The sequence below is a fragment of the Bison bison genome, unplaced genomic scaffold, assembly GCF_000754665.1.
Source record: "Bison bison bison isolate TAMUID 2011002044 unplaced genomic scaffold, Bison_UMD1.0 scf7180017864516, whole genome shotgun sequence".
In the NCBI taxonomy this organism is placed as follows: domain Eukaryota; kingdom Metazoa; phylum Chordata; class Mammalia; order Artiodactyla; family Bovidae; genus Bison; species Bison bison.
In genome coordinates this window covers 6,710,794-6,728,932 of record NW_011495069.1, presented here as the reverse complement: position 1 = coordinate 6,728,932, position 18,139 = coordinate 6,710,794, and the positions used below count along the sequence as shown (strand labels likewise).

The 18,139-nt window shown below is 52.7% G+C and overlaps 2 protein-coding genes across 2 annotated transcripts in view; both read left to right on the top strand.

Moving 5' to 3' along the window:
* The window catches only part of IL22RA1 (interleukin 22 receptor, alpha 1), a 27,022-nt gene extending 19,520 nt beyond the window's left edge, over nt 1-7,502 (top strand). Inside the window, exons 5-7 of the mRNA XM_010830054.1 lie at nt 556-694; nt 4,502-4,623; nt 5,537-7,502. Of these exons, the coding sequence (XP_010828356.1) occupies nt 556-694; nt 4,502-4,623; nt 5,537-6,490 (1,215 nt within the window). The 3' untranslated portion in view covers nt 6,491-7,502. The remainder of the gene's footprint in view (nt 1-555; nt 695-4,501; nt 4,624-5,536) is intronic.
* Nucleotides 7,503-11,858: 4,356 nt separating this feature from the next.
* MYOM3 (myomesin 3) overlaps nt 11,859-18,139 on the top strand; it is a 56,258-nt gene continuing 49,977 nt past the window's right edge. The window contains exons 1-3 of the mRNA XM_010830245.1: nt 11,859-11,900; nt 15,494-15,668; nt 17,931-18,109. Of these exons, the coding sequence (XP_010828547.1) occupies nt 17,949-18,109 (161 nt within the window). The 5' untranslated portion in view covers nt 11,859-11,900; nt 15,494-15,668; nt 17,931-17,948. The remainder of the gene's footprint in view (nt 11,901-15,493; nt 15,669-17,930; nt 18,110-18,139) is intronic.

Genomic DNA, 18,139 nt, shown 5'->3' with positions numbered 1-18,139 from the left:
CTTGGCTTCACACTCCAGGATGTCTGGCTCTAGGTCAGTGATCACACCATCGTGATTATCTGGGTCGTGAAGATCTTTTTTGTACAGTTCTTCTGTGTATTCCTGCCACCTGTTCTTAATATCTTCTGCTTCTGTTAGGTCCATACCATTTCTGTCCTTTATAGTGATGGTGGTGATGGTGATTGTGGTGGTGGTCGTGGTGGTGGTGGTGGTCATGGTGGTCATGATGGTGGTGGTGATGGTGCCAGTGGTGGTGGTGGTGGTGCCACCCTGATGGTGGTAGTATAACAGCAACTAGTATTTATGGAGTGCATATTAAATGCCAGATGCTGTTCCAAGTGAAAGTACACTGAGCTTGCAACTCACTGGCTTTAGGGAGAAACCAGAAGTCGGGGGACTGGGAATGGAGCACTGCAGACTGACCTACCAGTGTATGGTTTGGGCAGCTGGTCGTGCCATTTTACTAAGCGCAATGACCCTGGCAGAGCTGTAAGCAGGCTCCTTATGGAGGTTGGTGTATAAGAGATGTTGCTCTGCGTTCTCTGTCAAATTCAGCACCTTGAAGGGAAGCAGAGAGAATTTGAGTTTGTCGGCCTGACCCCTGACACGGAGTTCCTTGGGACCATCATGATTTGTATTCCAAACTTGTTCAAGGAGAGCGCCCCCTACAGGTGCCGAGTGAAGACGCTGCCAGGTAAGTTCCGCTGAAGCCAGAGGGAGGCGGGACTGCTGCATTCACACCTTGACTCTGTGCTTTCTGCCTGATAACCCAGATGAGGCTCGAACGCACTCTTAAAAAAACACACACAGAAGGACGACCAGTGTATTATTAAAGGCAATCTTTGTTTATCCATAAATGAGTTAGCTGGTGGGTTATTAGAGCAAATGTTTACCCTCCAGCTTACATCCGTATTTCCTCTCTCTGGCAAACTGCGTGTGTATCCTGGCAAAGCAAATTCAACTTTATATTAACTCAAGTGAGACATCCTGGGAAATAATCTGCTGATGGGAGAGCAGAAAAGATAGATCCCTCGTTACCTTCCCAGGTCAAATAAAAATAGCAGTGATCATAACAGCGTGTCTGCAGTGCCAGCCGGGGACCAGACACTACAGAACACAGTTCTCATGAGCTATCTATGAAGCATCTTGGTTCCACTGAGAAAGCTGAGGTACAGAGTGGTTAAGTAACTTGCCCCAAATTGCACAGGTGGTGACAGACAGAACGAGGCCTAATTCCAGGGAAGACACTCTCATCACTACGCTTCTATAGAAATAGTTTTGAGTCACTGGCTCAAGGAGGTGGTATCCCATGTTCCTTTCCTCTAGCACAGTGAAACTCGACTCTCATTGTAGCATCATGATATTTTTATTTGCGTTTATTTTCATAGAGATAGAAATGCAATGCTGTAAGTTTAGAGGATGAAAGCGATAGCACTGGATTGGGTGGATTTGGAAAACAGTTTCCACCCTAGTCATCATCTTCAGGTTAATGATGTCAGTGGGTGACTTCTGTTCTGATGGATAGAGGCCAGGCAGCTTAGAGGCTGGACCCAAGGGTGTAACTGCAGCTTGGTAGAATCATCATCAGTTAGGTTCTGGTCCTCAGCTTTGTTCAGAAAATCAGCTCAACGGTTTCTCCAAGATCCTGTAAGAGACTGACTTCTCCACCCGAGTCCCAGTGCTTTAGTTTTCCTGGGAAGATATGCGTGGTGGACCAGCCAGCTCCGGCCACTTGCAGGGGGTGTGCCCTTCCTGGGGAAAGGGCCAAACGAAGACGGGAATAGAACTTGGCAACGGAAGAACTAGAAAAAAGAAACCCATGTCACAGGCACTGAGCTGGGAGTGTATATATGATTTGTGACCCTCTCCTCGGACCCTACTGGCTGAATCTCCTCCATTCCTGGCTCGCCCCTGTCCCCTTGCTTATTGACAGCTTGCAGACCACTCCACCGTATCCTTCTGATCTGCCCATATCCTACATGATCTAACTCATATCGTTTTCTTCTAAGACTGTAGCTGCTTTTATAAGAATCATACTTTTTGGTGACTGTTTCTTGGTGACATATGGAAGGTGCCTTATCCTTTATAATCAAGAATATTAATAAGAAGTCCTACCATTTATTAAGCACCTACTCTAGTGCCAAACACTGTGCAAAATGCTTTACATATATTATCTCATTGAATCCTTACAACAATCTGGCAACTTGGGTTACCTCATTCCCATTTTACAGAGGAGGAACTCTGGCTCTGAAAGGTTAGGCAACTTGCCCATGATCACACAGCTGGTCAGTGAACCTAATCAGGTTCATCTGATTTTCAAGACTGGGCTCTAATCACCACTCTACAGTTTTGTTTAGAGCCAGTCCTCTCTGCTGTACATTTATTCCTCTTACTTCCATTTCAGGATGAAACATCCTGCCCTTGACCCTGTATCCAGGAGTCTGTCTAACCCCAGAGCCCAGGACCCCTCCTTTATCTACCTCTCCGAATGTCTTGGACCATCATCCCAGCATCCTGATGCTGGAAAGGGGTCTAAGGGTTGGGTCACCCCAAATTTAATAGACAAGGAAACAAAGGTATCATTGTGTAGCAGCTGTGAGGATGAGCTTTAGAGTTATACATGTCAACCCTGGCTTCGCCACTGAGTAGCTGTGTGACCTTGTTCAAGTCACCTAACCTCTCTGAGACTCAGCTTCGTTATCTGTAAGGAGGGGGCATACATAGCCATCTGTTTGGTAGGATAGCATTGATAGAACACTCTACACAGTGCCTGGCATGTAGTAAGAGTTCAGTCATCACTGGCTACTGTTATTATTAATAATAAATCTTAGACTGGAGACGGTCATACAGAAGAGAGTAGGCTCAACACATCAGTGACTGAACCAGACCTCTAATACCCCACTTTCCAGTGCTGTTTCTGTCATGTCTTCCTACTTCCCCATGAGTGAGATGGCAGAAGTGTTCCAAGTCCCTGTCCTGGCACAAGGAGCTGCAGTTTTCCAGTCACGTTAGGCATGTCATGTAGAATGTCATCTCCTGTCCTCTCCCCAGTAGAATGATGGGAGTATCACGTGGCAGGGGACAGGTTATCGCTCAAGTGGGAAGCTACCCAGAGAGACCCAAGCCACAGGGGCTTGGAAAGGAGTAAGGAGAGGGCTGGAAGTAAAGTCTCCAACAATTCCCAGGGTTCAGAGTCATTGCCAAGGTCACTGGCAACTGATGATCACCCAAGCTGAAGCCACACAGGCGCCAGGAACCGAAGGAGGGTGACTCGGAAAGCCAAGACCACTGGGTAATCCAAATCACCGCTTTTTGTGGTTTGTTTTGGCCATGCTGGGTCTTCGTTGCAGCGCACAGGCTTTCTTTACTCGTGGCACAGTGGTTTAGTTGTCCTGCAGCCTGTGGGAGCTGAGTTTTCCAACCAGGGATCAAACCAGCGTTCTCTGTATGGGGAACAGATGGCTTCTCAACCACCAGACCACCAGGGAAGTCCCAAATCACCAGTTTTAACAAAAACCCCAGCTACCTCTTCTTTACCAAGCTACTTCCCAGTCCCACTTGGGTTGGTGACAGGAAGTGTGTCATGCCAAGAACTGGCTGCAGGCACCCATTCCAAAGACCCAGGACTGTAGGGAGGAGGCTCAGCACTAAAGCCCTCATCTGTCCTCTCCTGCTGCTTTAGAAAGGGTGATGCCTCCCAGGTTCCCTCCTGAGTGATGTCTTCCCAATACCCAGCTCAGACCTTGATTGAGATGTGGGCAAGTCAGGCCCCTCTCATTGTCCATCTCCCCTCCCGTAGCCTCTTTCCTAAGCCCCCACCAGAAAGGCAGGACTTCCTTTAGACCTAGACAAGAGGGGCCCTTGTAAGGTCCTGCTCCAGCCCTGCCCTGGCCACGGCCCTCCCCACAAGATGAAGGGTCCTTAAGTCCAAGAGGGCAGATCCCCGTGGACTCTGTGAGCCCCAAAATTCCCTGTATCAATGGCTGGAGCCTGTGTCCAGTCTTGGCAGGTCTCCTCCTTGGGTCTTTCTTCCAGAGGACAAGCCCGCAGCCCAAAGGGTGGCCAAAGGATGGGTATTGTAGGGGCCATGGATGAACTTGAGCCCATATCCTTATGCATGAGGCCCCTGGCAGGGTGGACTGGAGCCAGGCTGGGCTTGCAGGAACTCCCCCCTGCACTTCCTTCTTTCCACTCTGCACCCCGAGGAGTCCAAGAAGCAAGCTTCAAGCCTTCCAGGTTGTTATGAAAAGTATATTTGTCAAGGAGGGGGCACATAACATATTTTACTTAACAATGCAAAAACACGATTTATAAATTCTTAATATTTAGACGTATGGTGTGTGGCCCTCCATTTGTGCCCTCTCCCTGGCCCCGTAAGTCTTGGGGGTAGAAGAGGCCTTCCCAAGCCTGTCCCAAGAGGTGGGGTTGGGGATTGAGGCCCGAGTTGCCAGCACCCACACTGACAGCCTCAGTCTTCCTGCTCTGCCTCTCATTGAACCAGATCGGACGTGGACCTATTCCTTCTCCGGTGCCTTCCTGTTCTCCCTGGGCTTCCTGGTCGCAGGGCTCTGCTACCTGAGCTACAGATACATCACCAAGCCGCCTCCACCTCCCAGCTCCCTGGTGAGCAGGGGCCCCGGGGAGGGCATGGGCCCAGGGACTCCCGGCTCTCCTTCGCTTCTCCCGCCAACCTAGAGACATGGCTGGCAGCCCCTGGGGTGGACTGACAAGAGCTAGGGGATCAGGAAGAGAAGGTATGGAACAGAAAAGCCATGTCGTTTTCAAGGGGGCACACGCCCCGTCTGAATGGGCAGCCCAGGCAGGCTCTGCCACCTGGGATCGCAGGCCCAGCGTGGCCTCATCTTTGCATTTTTTACCAATGAAGTCAGAAGTTCAGATGGTAATGTGAACTCTCCCACGTTTCAAGTCTTGGCAACTAATTTTTCTAAATTAAGCCTTAGCAAACCACACGTGTCACATCAGCAGCCTGAGTCTGGCCCCCAGCGCGGCATCTCTGCCCACTGCAGAGCCTGAACAGTCTGGGGCTGGAGGAGTCGGACCCATAGGCCCCTCCGAGTCAAAGCCCATCTGAGCCGTTTCCTGTAAACTCTCCCCGCCTCCACTTTCCCCCACCCTTCCCCTCCTTTCTCCCTCCATGAGGCCCTTCGGGAGCTGAAGAGCAGTTGAAGCACCTCCTGGGGAGCATCACCCAAGGTCATTCCAAATCTGAGTCAACTCCTTCCAGAATACCCACCTCCTGGGAAATCACAGCCTGACTCACCGCTCTCCCTGGCCAAGCCAGACTCTGGAAGTGGCCCTCAGCTAACAGGGCCAGAGCCCTGTTCCTTCACAGAGGCCCCAGCACTTAGAGGAAGCCCTGGGAAAGGAGGAAGGGTTTGTGGATCTTGGAAAAGCCCTCAGGCGGTCTGCTCTTGCCCTCGCCCCCACCCCTGGGGAGGACCGTGGCGCCCATGGCATCCTCGGGGGCGAGGGGCTGAGAAGCCACTCTAATGGGCATGCTGTTCTCCCTGCCTAGAATGTCCAGCACATCCTGCCCTTCCAGCCTCTGCGGTTCATCCAGGAGCACACCCTGATCCCCGTCTTCGACCTCAGCGGCTCCGGCGGTCTGGCCCAGCCTGTCCAGTACTCCGAAGTCAAGGTCTCCGACCCCACGGAGCCCCTGGGACCCCCACCGCGGCACAGCCTGCCTGAGATTGCCTACCTTGGGCAGCCAGACTTCCCCGTCCTCCGGCCCTCCGGAGGACCACCTCACCAGGCACTCCCCGTGCTCTCCTATGCCCCCCAGGCTGCTCCCGAGGGCAGGCCCTCGTCCTATGCACCTCAGGGAGCTCTGGAAGCTAAACCCCACTCCTACACTCCACAGGCTGTCTCAGAGACCCAGCTTCCCTCCTACACCCCACGGGCCACCCCGGATAACTGGCCTCCTTCCTACGGGATGTGCGGGGAAGGGTCTGGGAGAGACTCCCCACCTGTGACACGCTCTGGTCCCAAACACCTCGGAACTAAGGGGCAGCTCCAGAAAGAGGTGCCAGCTGGAAGCTGCAGCCCAACTGGCCTTTCGCTACAGGAGGTGACCCCCCTGGCCATGGAGGACCCCCAAGAAGCAAAATCCTCCCACCAGTGTCTAAGGGTTCACACCGACTCAGACTCTGACTCTGATACCATAGGCCAAAGGGAGCCAGGAACACGAAGCTCCCTAAAGGGCCAGCTGCCCCTCCTCTCCTCTGTCCAGATCGAGGGCCACCCCGGGTGCCTCCCTTTACAGACTCCTTCCCTCCCATGTTCCCCCACAGACAAGGGTCCAAGTCCCTGGGGCCTGCTGGAGTCCCTCGTGTGTCCCAGTGATGAGGATCCAGTGTCCAAGACTGAGGCCGAGAGCCCAGGCCTTCAGGCCCCAGACCTGGAGTCGCCCACGGAGCTGGACTCTCTGTTCCGAGGCCTGGCCCTAACAGTGCAGTGGGAGTCCTGAGCGGAGAACAGGGCAGGCCTGGGGCTTCCTCCTGTCCCCACCACCCCCCCAGCTCACATCCTTGGCCGTCACTCCTGCACCCAGGGATGCTGCGCACTCTGCAGCCACGCCCTGGGTGGGTACCCTCGAGGAACCAGCAGAGGAGGAGGCTGGACCCTCGCCTCGGCTGAGATCCCTTTGGAGCAAAAAAGACATGAGAAGAGCTCCAGCCAGAGTTTCAGAGGTCCATCATGTGCAAACGAGCTTGAACACGCCGAGCTCTGCAGGGCAGGACACAGTCAGAGAGAGGGAGTTGATGCGAGGACACCTCCCAGAGATACAGGGCCCCGGCTCCTAATACACTGGATACAGAGTTCTGGAGCTTACCCCTCTTCACTCCTTTCCTGGCCAGTTTCATAATCTGATTCAGCAGACTGAGGTCTCTGCCTCCTCTGTGATTCCCCAAAGAGGGGAAAAAGGAGCCTGAAAAGGGATGCCTCCTAGCAGACTGGGCAGAACCAGAACAACCTGCGAGATGGCAAGACTCCAGGGCCGAGTGCGGCCTGTGGCTCAGCCCCACCCAGGCCTACTGCCTGAAACTGCACTGTTTCAACTTCCATCCTCTGCTGGAGGCTGGACCCCAGGTGAAGTGCAGGTCCACCAGGGAGGGAGAACACAGAAACCCTCTCTGTCAGCAGGAGTTTCAGACCCTATCCTGGGAGCAGGGTTTGAAAGGAACATGGGGCCATGGGGCGCCTGAAGGAGACACAACTACAAACTGTACTTACTTCACAACTTTGGAAACTCAGCCTTGGGTTCAGCCCGCCTGGGTTCCAACTCCAGCCTTAACACTTCCCGGCCATGTGACTACCAGCAAATGAATCGCTGTTAGAAATCTCAGTTTCCTCATCTGTATAATGGGGATAGTAACACCTACTGCATGGGGTTGTGGTGAGGCTGAGATTAAATCATGTCTGTAAAGTGTTTCACAGTGCCTGGCACATGGGCCGTGCCCAATAAACTAGTAGCTGTCTCCTATTGTGATTTTTTTTTTTAACCCCCAATTCAGGTTGATTTTGGATCAGATGTTTTCTCAGATTATCTTGATTTCCTCAGAATGGCTCCAGGCCAAGCCAGAGGGGCTAGACTGCCTAGGAGGAGGCCAGGGAAGGGGCCACAGGAAACAGGGTCCCAGAGACACATGGAACCTCTTCCTTGAGCTCTTCAATTCAGGTCAGGTCAGGTCAGGTCACTCCAGTCGCTCAGTCGTGTCCGACTCGTTGCGACCCCATGAATCGCAGCCTCCCTGTCCATCACAACTCCCCGAGTTCACCCAAACTCATGTGTATTGAGTCGGTGATGCCATCCAGCCATCTCATCCTCTGTCGTCCCCTTCTCCTCCTGCCCCCAATCCCTCCCAGCATCAGAGTCTTTTCCAAGGAGTCAACTCTTCGCATGAGGTGGCCAAAGTATTGGAGTTTCAGCCTCAGCACCAGTCCTTCCAATGAACACCCAGGACTGGTCTCCTTTAGGATGGACTAGTTGGATCTCCTTGCAGTCCAAGGGACTCTCAAGAGTCTTCTCCAACACCACAGTTCAAAAGCATCAATTCTTCGGCACTCAGCTTTCTTCACAGTCCAACTCTCACATCCATACATGACCACTGGAAAAACCATAGCCTTGACTAGACAGACCTTTGTTGGCAAAGTAATGTCTCAGCTTTTGAATATGCTATCTAGGTTGGCCATAACTTTCCTTCCAAGGAGTAAGCGTCTTTTAATTTCATGGCTGCAATCACCATCTGCAGTGATTTTGGAGCCCCAAAAAATAAAGTCTAACACTGTTTCCCCATCAATTTCCCATGAAGTGATGGGACCAGATACCATGATCTTAGTTTTCTGAACGTTGAGCTTTAAGCCAACTTTTTCACTCTCCTCTTTAACTTTCATCAAGAGGCTTTTTAGTTCCTCTTCACTTTCTGCCTTGAGCTCTTAGGTGGAAGCTATTTTGGGGGTGGCAGCAGCCTTCTCAGAGGACCTGTCTCCCCAGCACCCCCCAGCCCCAGAGGCAGGGCAGGGCCCCCCCACCGTTCTTCCCCTGCCTCTGCTCCTCCATAAAAGCAGGTTCTCATCTGAGCTTTCAGCATGCAGTCACATCCTTTGTATCACTGCATCTCCTGTGATCCTTGTGATGAGGAAACAGAGGCCCAAGGAGAAGAAGGGGGCTCCCCCACTGGGCCCCCGCTGAGGCCACGACACAATTGGAGTTTAAAATTAGTGCTTTTTCTAAAAAAAAAAAAAAAAATTGTATGCAATTTTAAATTCTTTATTGAATCTGTTACAATATTGCTTTGGTTTTATGTTTTGGTGTTTTGGCAACGAGGCATGTGGGATCTGAGCTCCCTGGACAGGGATTGAACCCATACCCCGCGCATTGAAGGGGGAAGTTTTAACCACTGGGCCACCAGGGGAAGTCCCCCAACCTAGTATGTTTTGTCTTCATCAAGAGAAGGAACTTCCCACAGCAGTTTAGGTTATTTGCAGGATGAGACTCCAGGGACATAAGGAGGGGAGGGCCCCATGGGGACCCTGAGGGGCCAGCGCCCCCATCCCCCTCTGAACATCCCAAAGCCCTGTCTGAACATAGCTGAGCAACAGGGTCAAAGTGCAGCTGCCCTGGTGAGACCCTTTCTGGGTGGGCAATGCCCTCCCTTCACCGCACCCAGCACGTCCCCCCTCCTGTTCCTCACCCCTCCCCTCCCTGCAACACAGCGCCAGGCAGCACTGTCCTTATCTGTAATTAATATTTAACATCTCTTCAGGGTCACTGGTCTAGACCCAGTATCTCCCTGGCAGAGGGTGGGCCAGCCCATTCTCCTCCCGGCAGCTGCTACATTGGCCCTGATGATTGCTCCCTGCCGCGACACTGCAAACAAGCCTGCTTCCTGTCACTCGGGGTGAACTTGGTCAAAGGTTGACGGTCTCACCTGATTTAGTCATGAAAATCAACTTACCAGCTGGACTCTTCTCACCAGGTGAGTGGGTCAGGGTGTCAGAGACTTTTTAATTAAAAGCTGTAAGCATCTCTTCCAATTCACAAGGCCACAAAGCTCTCTAAGCTCCCTGGGGTAACTGTTGTTCCCACAGTCCATGAGTCTCTGAGTCCTGTGACCCTCCTCAGCCTGGCCTTGCGTCTACTAGGCTTTGTCCCCTCTCAGGTCTCCAGCCTGCCAGGCAGGAAACTCAGGCTACAGATACAGCTGGAACCGGCTAGGAGGCAGCGTGTCCGAGGCCCCGGAGCTGGGCTGGGGCACTGGCATTCCTGAGCGTCCTAGATCTTGACCGCACTGCAGCCGGGCCCCACCCAGTCCAGAGAAAGGTGAGTCTGGTGTCACCAGCCTCCAAGTCACGCAGGGCCCAACCCAGAAGCAAATGAGTAAGAGTCCAGCAGAGCCCGACAAGGAGTAGTAAGAGGAAGAGGGACTCAGTCTCGCTGTTGGGAAGTTCCTGCTCTTGGTGACTCATTCTTCCATTAACCTGCCATGATAGGCTGCATCACTGATATTCTGCAAAGGAGGAAAATGTGGCTCAGAGGGTTTAGGTGCTGCTGCTGCTGCTATGTCGCTTCAGTTGTGTCCAACTCTGTGCAACCCCATAGATGGCAGCCCACCAGGCTCCGCTGTCCCTGGGATTCTCCAGGCAAGAACACTGGAGTGGGTTGCCATTTCCTTCTCCAATGCATGAAAGTGAAGTTACTTAGTCGTGTCCGACTCTTAGCGATCCCATGGACTGCAGCCTACCAGGCTCCTCCATCTATGGGATTTTCCAGGCAAGAGTACTGGAGCAGGGTGCCATTGCCTTCTCCGGGGTCTAGGTGAGGTTTCCTAAACTTGCCTCACAATGAAAAGCCCTCGAGAAGCTTACAAAAGATACATCTTCCTCGGCCCCAGCCCAGACCTGCTGGGTCCACAGCTCCTAGGGAATCAGGCTTTTAATAAAGTCCTTTAGTGATTCCTCTTAGGCAAGTGGAGGAACCCATGCTATTATATCAATAGTTCTCCTATCCATTGGTCTCAAATATCCCCCTAGAGCCACCCCCATCTAACGCCCTAGATGGGAGTAAGGAGCTGAAAGAAAGTGGGATGGGGAGGGGGGGTATTTCAATCTGGGGTATCTGAAGACTCCTGGCCTCCCAAACCCCTCACCCTAGGAATGCACATGGTTTGCCTGAGTTTCCACCCAGAGAACAGGGCCTTTGGGGATGAGGGTTCCTCCAGGGTCCCATAGGGCAAGGCTGGATCCCTCTGTGCCCCTCCCCAGTCTGAGTGTCAGCCTGGACAGAGGGACACAGGTCTGAGACCCCAGCCCCATCCCCCACCCTCCCACCCCCACCCCCACTCAGCCCTTCAGTTGCTTGAGCCAGCTTTCCCTTCCCACTCTAATGAGGAAGGGGCATGAGGAAGATGCGTTTTGACCTGTTAGTATGAGACGAACTGTAATGGGAATTAACTGAAGTGTGAGAGCAACAGAGGAGGGAAGGGAGACGACTGACGCAGGACGAAAGGAGGTAGTAGGAGAAAGCTTTGGACCAGACAGTTCTCCCCTTGGCCACCAGGTGGAACGATCAGCCAAAGACAGTTTGATTGCTGTCCCAGAAAGCCTCGTGGCAGTTCAGGGTGGCCGGTAGGTAAAATAGGAGGTGGGAGGGGGGTTCAGGATGGGGGACACATGTGCACCCATGGCTGATTCATATGAATGTATGGCCAAAACCACTACAATATTGTAAAGTAATTAGCCTCCAGTTAAAATAAATTAATTAATTTACAAAAAAAAAAATAAGGTTCAGATGAGTATCCTTAATATTCATAAATCCAAAGACGGCAATGAAAAGGAAAAGGAAGGGGAGAAAGAATGAAGTATTTAGCAAGAACTACCTGTGGGTTAGAACTTCCCAGAGGGCGAGGGCTTCCCCGGTGCTTCAGAGGTAAAGAATCCGCTTGCAATGCAGGAGATACAGGTTCAATCCCTGGGTCTGGAAGGTCCTCTGGAGAAGGAAGTGGACACCCACTCCAGTATTATTGCCTGGGAAATTCAATGGACAAAGGAGCCTGACAGGCTATAATCCATGAGGCCACAAAGAGTTGGACACAACTTAGCGATTAAACAACAATAACAAGCCATGAGTTAAGTATTATATCAGGCACTTCATGCATTTTAACCTGATTTGAATCTCATAAACATTCTTCAAGACAGGTACTCATTCATTCATTTTTAACAAGCATATATCAAAGACCGGATTATATGCCAGCGCAGTTCTTGGGGCTGGGGATACAATGAACAAGACGGGCAGGCAATTCCCTGTTGTCTCAGAGCTTGCATACAATTTGCAGATAAAGAAGCAGCCCAGAAAGGAGGCCAAGTTCACCCCATCAGTAAGTACAGCTGCCAGAGGTTGGTATTTAAACCAAGGTTCATAAAGCACCAAGTCTGACCTCTGCTCTACCTCCCGACCTGAGGCTTGGTTGTGCTCACATTAAGGCACCCCAGGAAGAGTGAGGGCCTCACTGGGATTTGGTCTGCAAAGGGTTACATGGGAACACCACACCCAAAGGAAGGTAGAGAAAGCTCTCCGTTTTCTTAGTCTCGAAGCTATTGGTGGAGCTCTCATTTAATGCTATTGGCAGTAGCATTGTGCAACAGGCTTCACGTTTCCTAATTTAATCTTTCCAATCAGACTGCAAGGCAGGCATCACTGATCCCATTGTACAGGTGATAAAACCCAAATGGCTTAGTGACTTGTTCAAGATCATAGAACTTAGCAGTTATTCAAGATCATAGAATTTGTTCAAGATCATAGTGATCAGTAGCTCCTCCACCAGGCTGCTTTGGGGGAAAGGGGTTTATAGAACCAGTTTAAATGACTGTCTCCTGCTGGATTGGAAACTCACACCTCTTGGTTTTTTGTACAGGTTCACACTCACTCTTTACAGTGAACGCATAAATGTGGAAATCCCTTCTTAAGTTGGATCAGTATAAGATGGGAGAGAGCAGCCAAATGATCTCCCCCCAAAGAGGCTCTTAACACTGCAGTCAGGGATGAAGGGAGAATGCTGAGGAAAGAGTTTTCAAAAAGATCAGGAGACTAAGATTTTTTATTTTAATATTAATGTTTTTGTTGGGGTATAGTTTATGTATACAATATTACATAAGTTTCAGGTGTATGACATTAGTGATTCACAATTTTTAAAGGTTATATTCCATTTATAATTATTATAAAATATTGTATATTCTCTGTGTTGTACAATATGCCCTTGTACATTATTTATTTTATATACTATAGTTTTTACCTCTTAATACCCTACCTTCATCTTCCCCCTCCCCTTTTCTCTCTCCTCAGTGGTAACCACTAGTTCTCTCTATCTGTGAGTCCGTTTCTTTTTTGTTATGTCCACTCATTTATTTCATCTTTTAGATTTCGTGTATAAGTGATAATATATCATACAGTATGATTGGAAGGACTGATGCTGAAGCTGAAGCTCCAATACTTTGGCCACCTGATGCAAAGCACTGACTCATTAGAAAAGACCCTGATGCTGGCAAATGTTGAAGGCGGGAGGAGAAGGGGACAACAGAGGATGAGCTGGTTGGATGGCATCACTGACTCGATAGACATGAGTTTGAGCAAGCTCTGGGAGTTGGTGATGGACAGGAAAGCCTGGCATGCTGCAGTCCATGGGGTCACAAAGAGTCGGACACAACTGAGCGACTGAACTGAACTGATCATACAGTATTTGTCTGTCTCTTTCTGACTTATTTCACTTAGCATAACATCCTCCAAATCCATCTATGTTGTTGCAAATAGCAGAACTTCATTCTTTGTTCTGGCTGAGTAGTATCCATCGTATATACTTACCACATCTTCTTTATCCATTTGTCTCCTGATGGACAGTTAGGTTGCCTCCATATCTTGGCAATTGTAAATAATGCTGCTATGAACATTGAGGTTCATGCATATTTTTAATTAATCTTTTCATTTTTAAAATATGTAGCCAGGAGTGGAATTGCTGGATCATATAGTAGTTCTATTTAATTTTTTTGAGAAACCTTCATGCTATTTTCCATAGGGGCTGCACCGATTTACATTCCTGAGAGAAATATATGAGAGTTCCCTTTTAGGAGACTGAGATTTTGGCTGAAGCACTCACTTGTATGTTCTGTCTGTCTGTCTGTTTGTCTCTCTCTCCCCTGAGGAGTCCCCAGGGCACTAGGGAGAATGACAGACTCAGTGTTGCTGGGCCCCTGAGGCCCCGGGAAGAGGCCAGGAGGGGAGCTGTGTCTCTGGAGTGGAGCCAGCACCACCTTCCCCAAACCTGCTCATCCGCTGAGACTGGCTCAGGTCCCCCCTCCTGATCCCCCCCACTGTAATTGCCTGTCTCCCCACCTAGATGAGACTTGTATCGTAATGGCCAGCATCTGCTCTCTCCTCCTCTACTTCCCCAGTGCCCTGCAGGCCTAGGTATGAATGTCCGTGAGGGGAGAGGATTGAGAAGGGGAGGAGGAGCAAAGGTCCGGAAGAAAGTTCCCAGTGGCCACTCCGGAAGCCTGGGAACTTTGGATGCGGAAGGAGGAAATGACTTGCCCTCCTCTGCTGCTTGTGCCACATCCCCCACACTGCCCACACACCCTCACGCCACCTCACACACACCTCATACCCTCACACACAGCACACACACCCTCACACCACCCCATACACACCATCACACACCCTCACACCCTCACACTCAGCCCACACACCCTCCACACACACCTCATGCCCTCACACTTAGCTCACACACCCTCACACACACTCCACACACACCTCATACCCTCACACACTGCCCACACACCCTCACGCCACCCCACACACAGCATCGCACACCTTCATACCCTCACACTCAGCCCACACACCCTCACACACAGCTCACGCACACCTCATGCCCTAACCCCACCCCATACACACCATCGCACACCCTCATACCCTCACACTCAGCACACACACCCTGACACACACCCTCACACACAACTGCACACCCTTATGCACACCCACACAAATCTCATACCCTCACACACACACCCCACACAGTCTCACACACACTCCACACACACCTCATACCCTCACACATACACCATACACAATCATACATACATTCCTCACATACCTCATACCCTCACACACACCACACACACTCACACACATTCCACAGACACCTCATACCCTCACACACACACCCCCACACACACACATCTCCTCATACCCTCACACACACCCCACACAGCCACACACACACTCACACACAACTGCACACCTTTATGCACACCCACACACACCTCATACCCTCACACACACCCCACACACCCCCACACACCCTCACATACACTCTCACACACACCTGCACACCCTCACACACACACACACATACCTGCACACAAACACACACACTCACACCCTCACACACCTCACCATAGGCGAGCAGGGCCAGTCAGTAGCTGCTGTGTGGGGAGTGGGGTCATAGAGATGAGAAGAAACCCACTTCTATTTTAGCAGTGATAACTTATGAGCACTAAAGAGTCATTTTTCCAGTCACACATCGTGTCTTCCTGATGTCTGGGGGCCCAGCCTTGCTGTCTCCACTTTCAGAAGGGGAATCAGATCTGAGAAGCTGCATGTCTTCCCCAAAGCACCTGTCACTGGGGGGAGCCGGGGGAGGAATTCAGAGCAGAACTCCCAGCAGCTGAGAAAGCTGTCCCTGATCCATTTTCCATACACCCAGGCCTGAGCTATGAGCTTCTTTCCACTGTAGCAGGGGCGAGGGTTGGGGAAGGGATGGAACCCAGGGGAGGAGCTGTCTGCGGGAGGTGGGTGGGGGGTGTGGGGACAGCTCCACCTGTCGCCGCGGCCCAGCAATGCCGGACCCAGGGAAAGGCCCCTCCCCGTCACCCCCCCCCCACAGTTCTCATCCATTGTCATCACACTGCTATATTTAAGGCCCGTGCAAGCTCCAGGATCACATTCTTCTCCCGGTCCCTGCTGAGTCGGGGCAAGAAGAAACCAAGGACCCTCTCATCCTCTGGAATCGTCCCCCCAGAGCCACCTGAGTGGGCACAGCTTCTTCTGTGAGTCACCTCCAGAGATCAGGGGAGAGGAGAGAGACCTCCAGATAGTGAGACCCTCAGCTTTTCATTTGGAAGTGCGGTAGGGGTGTGGGGGGTTGGGGGGAAGGATCCTGTGAGATCGGGAAAGAAGAGGCAGACTTGTGCTCAGCCATGGAAATGAGAAGGGATTCTAGAAAAGAAATCCCTGCCTCGCCTCACTGTTCTGTGTGGCCCTGGGTCTTCCGAGCTGAGCCTTCTGTGATATGAAAGCTACAACACCACCCCACCCCCCGCCCAGATCCCTTGGCGATGCCCTGGGAAGTGGAGGCTTTCCTGCAGGCATCGGGGATCAGCAGGGACCCGGGTGGGCTGGCAGGTCTGGCCAACCTAGAGCTGTCCTGGCGGAGCCCTGCTTGGCCCGGCCAGCGGGCAGGGGATGAGAGCAAGGCCGTGGGGCCCACATCGCAGGGCTGGGAGGGCGCTCATCCAGCCTGGACTCACTGGCACCAAACCCGGGCCAGCACTCCTGCCTCAGAAACTGGTGGGGAGTATTAAGAGCACGTCCCCGCCTGCCCAGACCCCTGGGTAGGCTGTGTCTCCACTCCTGCCCGAAGGACCCAGCTTTCTGCCGTCAGGGCTCAGAGTCTCTCTGGCTCATATGCTTCTCTTCCCAGCCTGAGGAATTGGAGAGACCTCCTTGACCCTTCTCACTGGGAGATGCGGTCCGAGAGCTGGGGGGATGGTGGGGGGGCATTGCAGACAGGGCAGTGGCCAGACTGAGGCTTGGGAGGAAGGTGGAGAGAATAGAGTGGGTGGGGAAGGCTACAAGGCAGGACCCCTGGTGGCTTTGCACCCTCAGAGGAGGGCAGTGGGGGCCGAGGTCCCCTCCTGACCCGCCACGCATCGCTGACCCCTCCCCAGCAGACACACACCGCCTTCTGGAGAGAGAGGGCTGGAAAGCTGCAATCTGCTCACGACCTAATCCCAAGCCTCAGTCAGCGCTTTAAAAAGAACCGATGGCTCATCCCTAAAGCCAGGGGTCTGGTTGCGGGCGGCCCAGGAGGTCAAGGATGAGCGCCAGGCCCACCCCGCTGTGCCCGTCAGGAACAGAGCATCCGGGGAAAGCAGCCAGCAGCTGAGGCCAGGGAACGTTAACCCTCCGCTGCTGGGGCCAGGGCTGAGCCGGGGCCTCCCTCGCTGGCACCCAGCGGCTCTCTTCTGGGCTGAGGGGAGGAAGGCACAGAAAGAGCAGGCCAGGCATTGTCTGGGTGCAGACAGCCTCTTCCTCGAGGGTGTGGGGGTGCTGGATAGGAAGCCCGAGGGATGATGTCCTGTTGTGTTCAGCGGGGTCATTGCAGGAAGCCTCACGGGCAGTCCTTGGTCCCAGCTAACACTCTGCAGTGACCCAGGCTCTCCTGGGGGTTCTTTTCTGGATGCCCAAACGGAGCAAACTTTAAGGAACCAGAAGAAATAAATTCCCATTAAGACTGACCCTTGGCAGCCTGAGCCCTCTGACACCCTAGAATAGGCCTTTCCGGGTCAAGGATCTCTGATGAGGCCAGCATGCCCACCTCCCACATCATGGACTTAAAGACATGGCCCTCCACAGGCATGTTCAGGTCAGAACACAATACACACACACACACACACACACTCACTCTAGCTTGGCCAGCAGGCCCCGCAGGAGAGGCGGGGACAGGGCAGAGCCTAGAAGCAGGCAGGAGAGGGCTAAGGTGCAGGTCTCCCCTTCTGTCTCCTCCTTCGTGCCCAGGGTCTACATCAGGGCCAAACCCAGTGAGGACCTTTCCAGGTAAGAGGCCTATCCCAAATTCCCACCTGGAGGAGCATGGAAGCCAATTCCAGGGGTTCCACCAAGAAGCACCCTAGGGTTTCAGCATCAGAAGGTCCTCAGAGGCCCGGGGATATCATTGTACCCCAGATCCGGGAAAGAATGTACCGCAAAAACTCAGAACCAGCTAGCTTGGGGCCCCCACTCTCCTGACCACTTCTCCTTGCCCTGGACATCACAGTGCTCAGTCCCTCACATGTGGGAAGCTGAGGCCAGAGAAGGGAAGGCCTTGCTCAGACCACGTGGAGGGGCAAGGACAGAGTGCAGCTGGAAGCCAGGGCCTGCTCCTCAATGGGGGGCAGCCCATAGGGTGGTGGGCGAGCCAGGCTCCCTGTTGCATCTTGAGATCGCCTGCCTGCCCACCATAGAGAGACACCCCCCACCCCTGCCACCAGCAGACCTCCAGAGAGATGCTGGTGGACCCCAGGGGGAAGGGGCAGGTGGACACCAGGTGGAGTAACTGTGCACTTCGGCTCTGCAGGTTGTCACTCTCGCAGCCATGACTCTGCCTCACAGCCCGGGAGGTGTGGGGGAGCCCCGGCCCCCCCAGGCCATGCAAGTGCACCGGCGGGAGCATCGTCGGGAGGAGGAGCAGAAGGAGGAGCGGCAGCACAGCCTGCAGATGGACTCCTCGATGAGGAAACGGACCTTCCGCAGCAGGTGGGGCATCAGGAACCCCCCCCCCCCGCC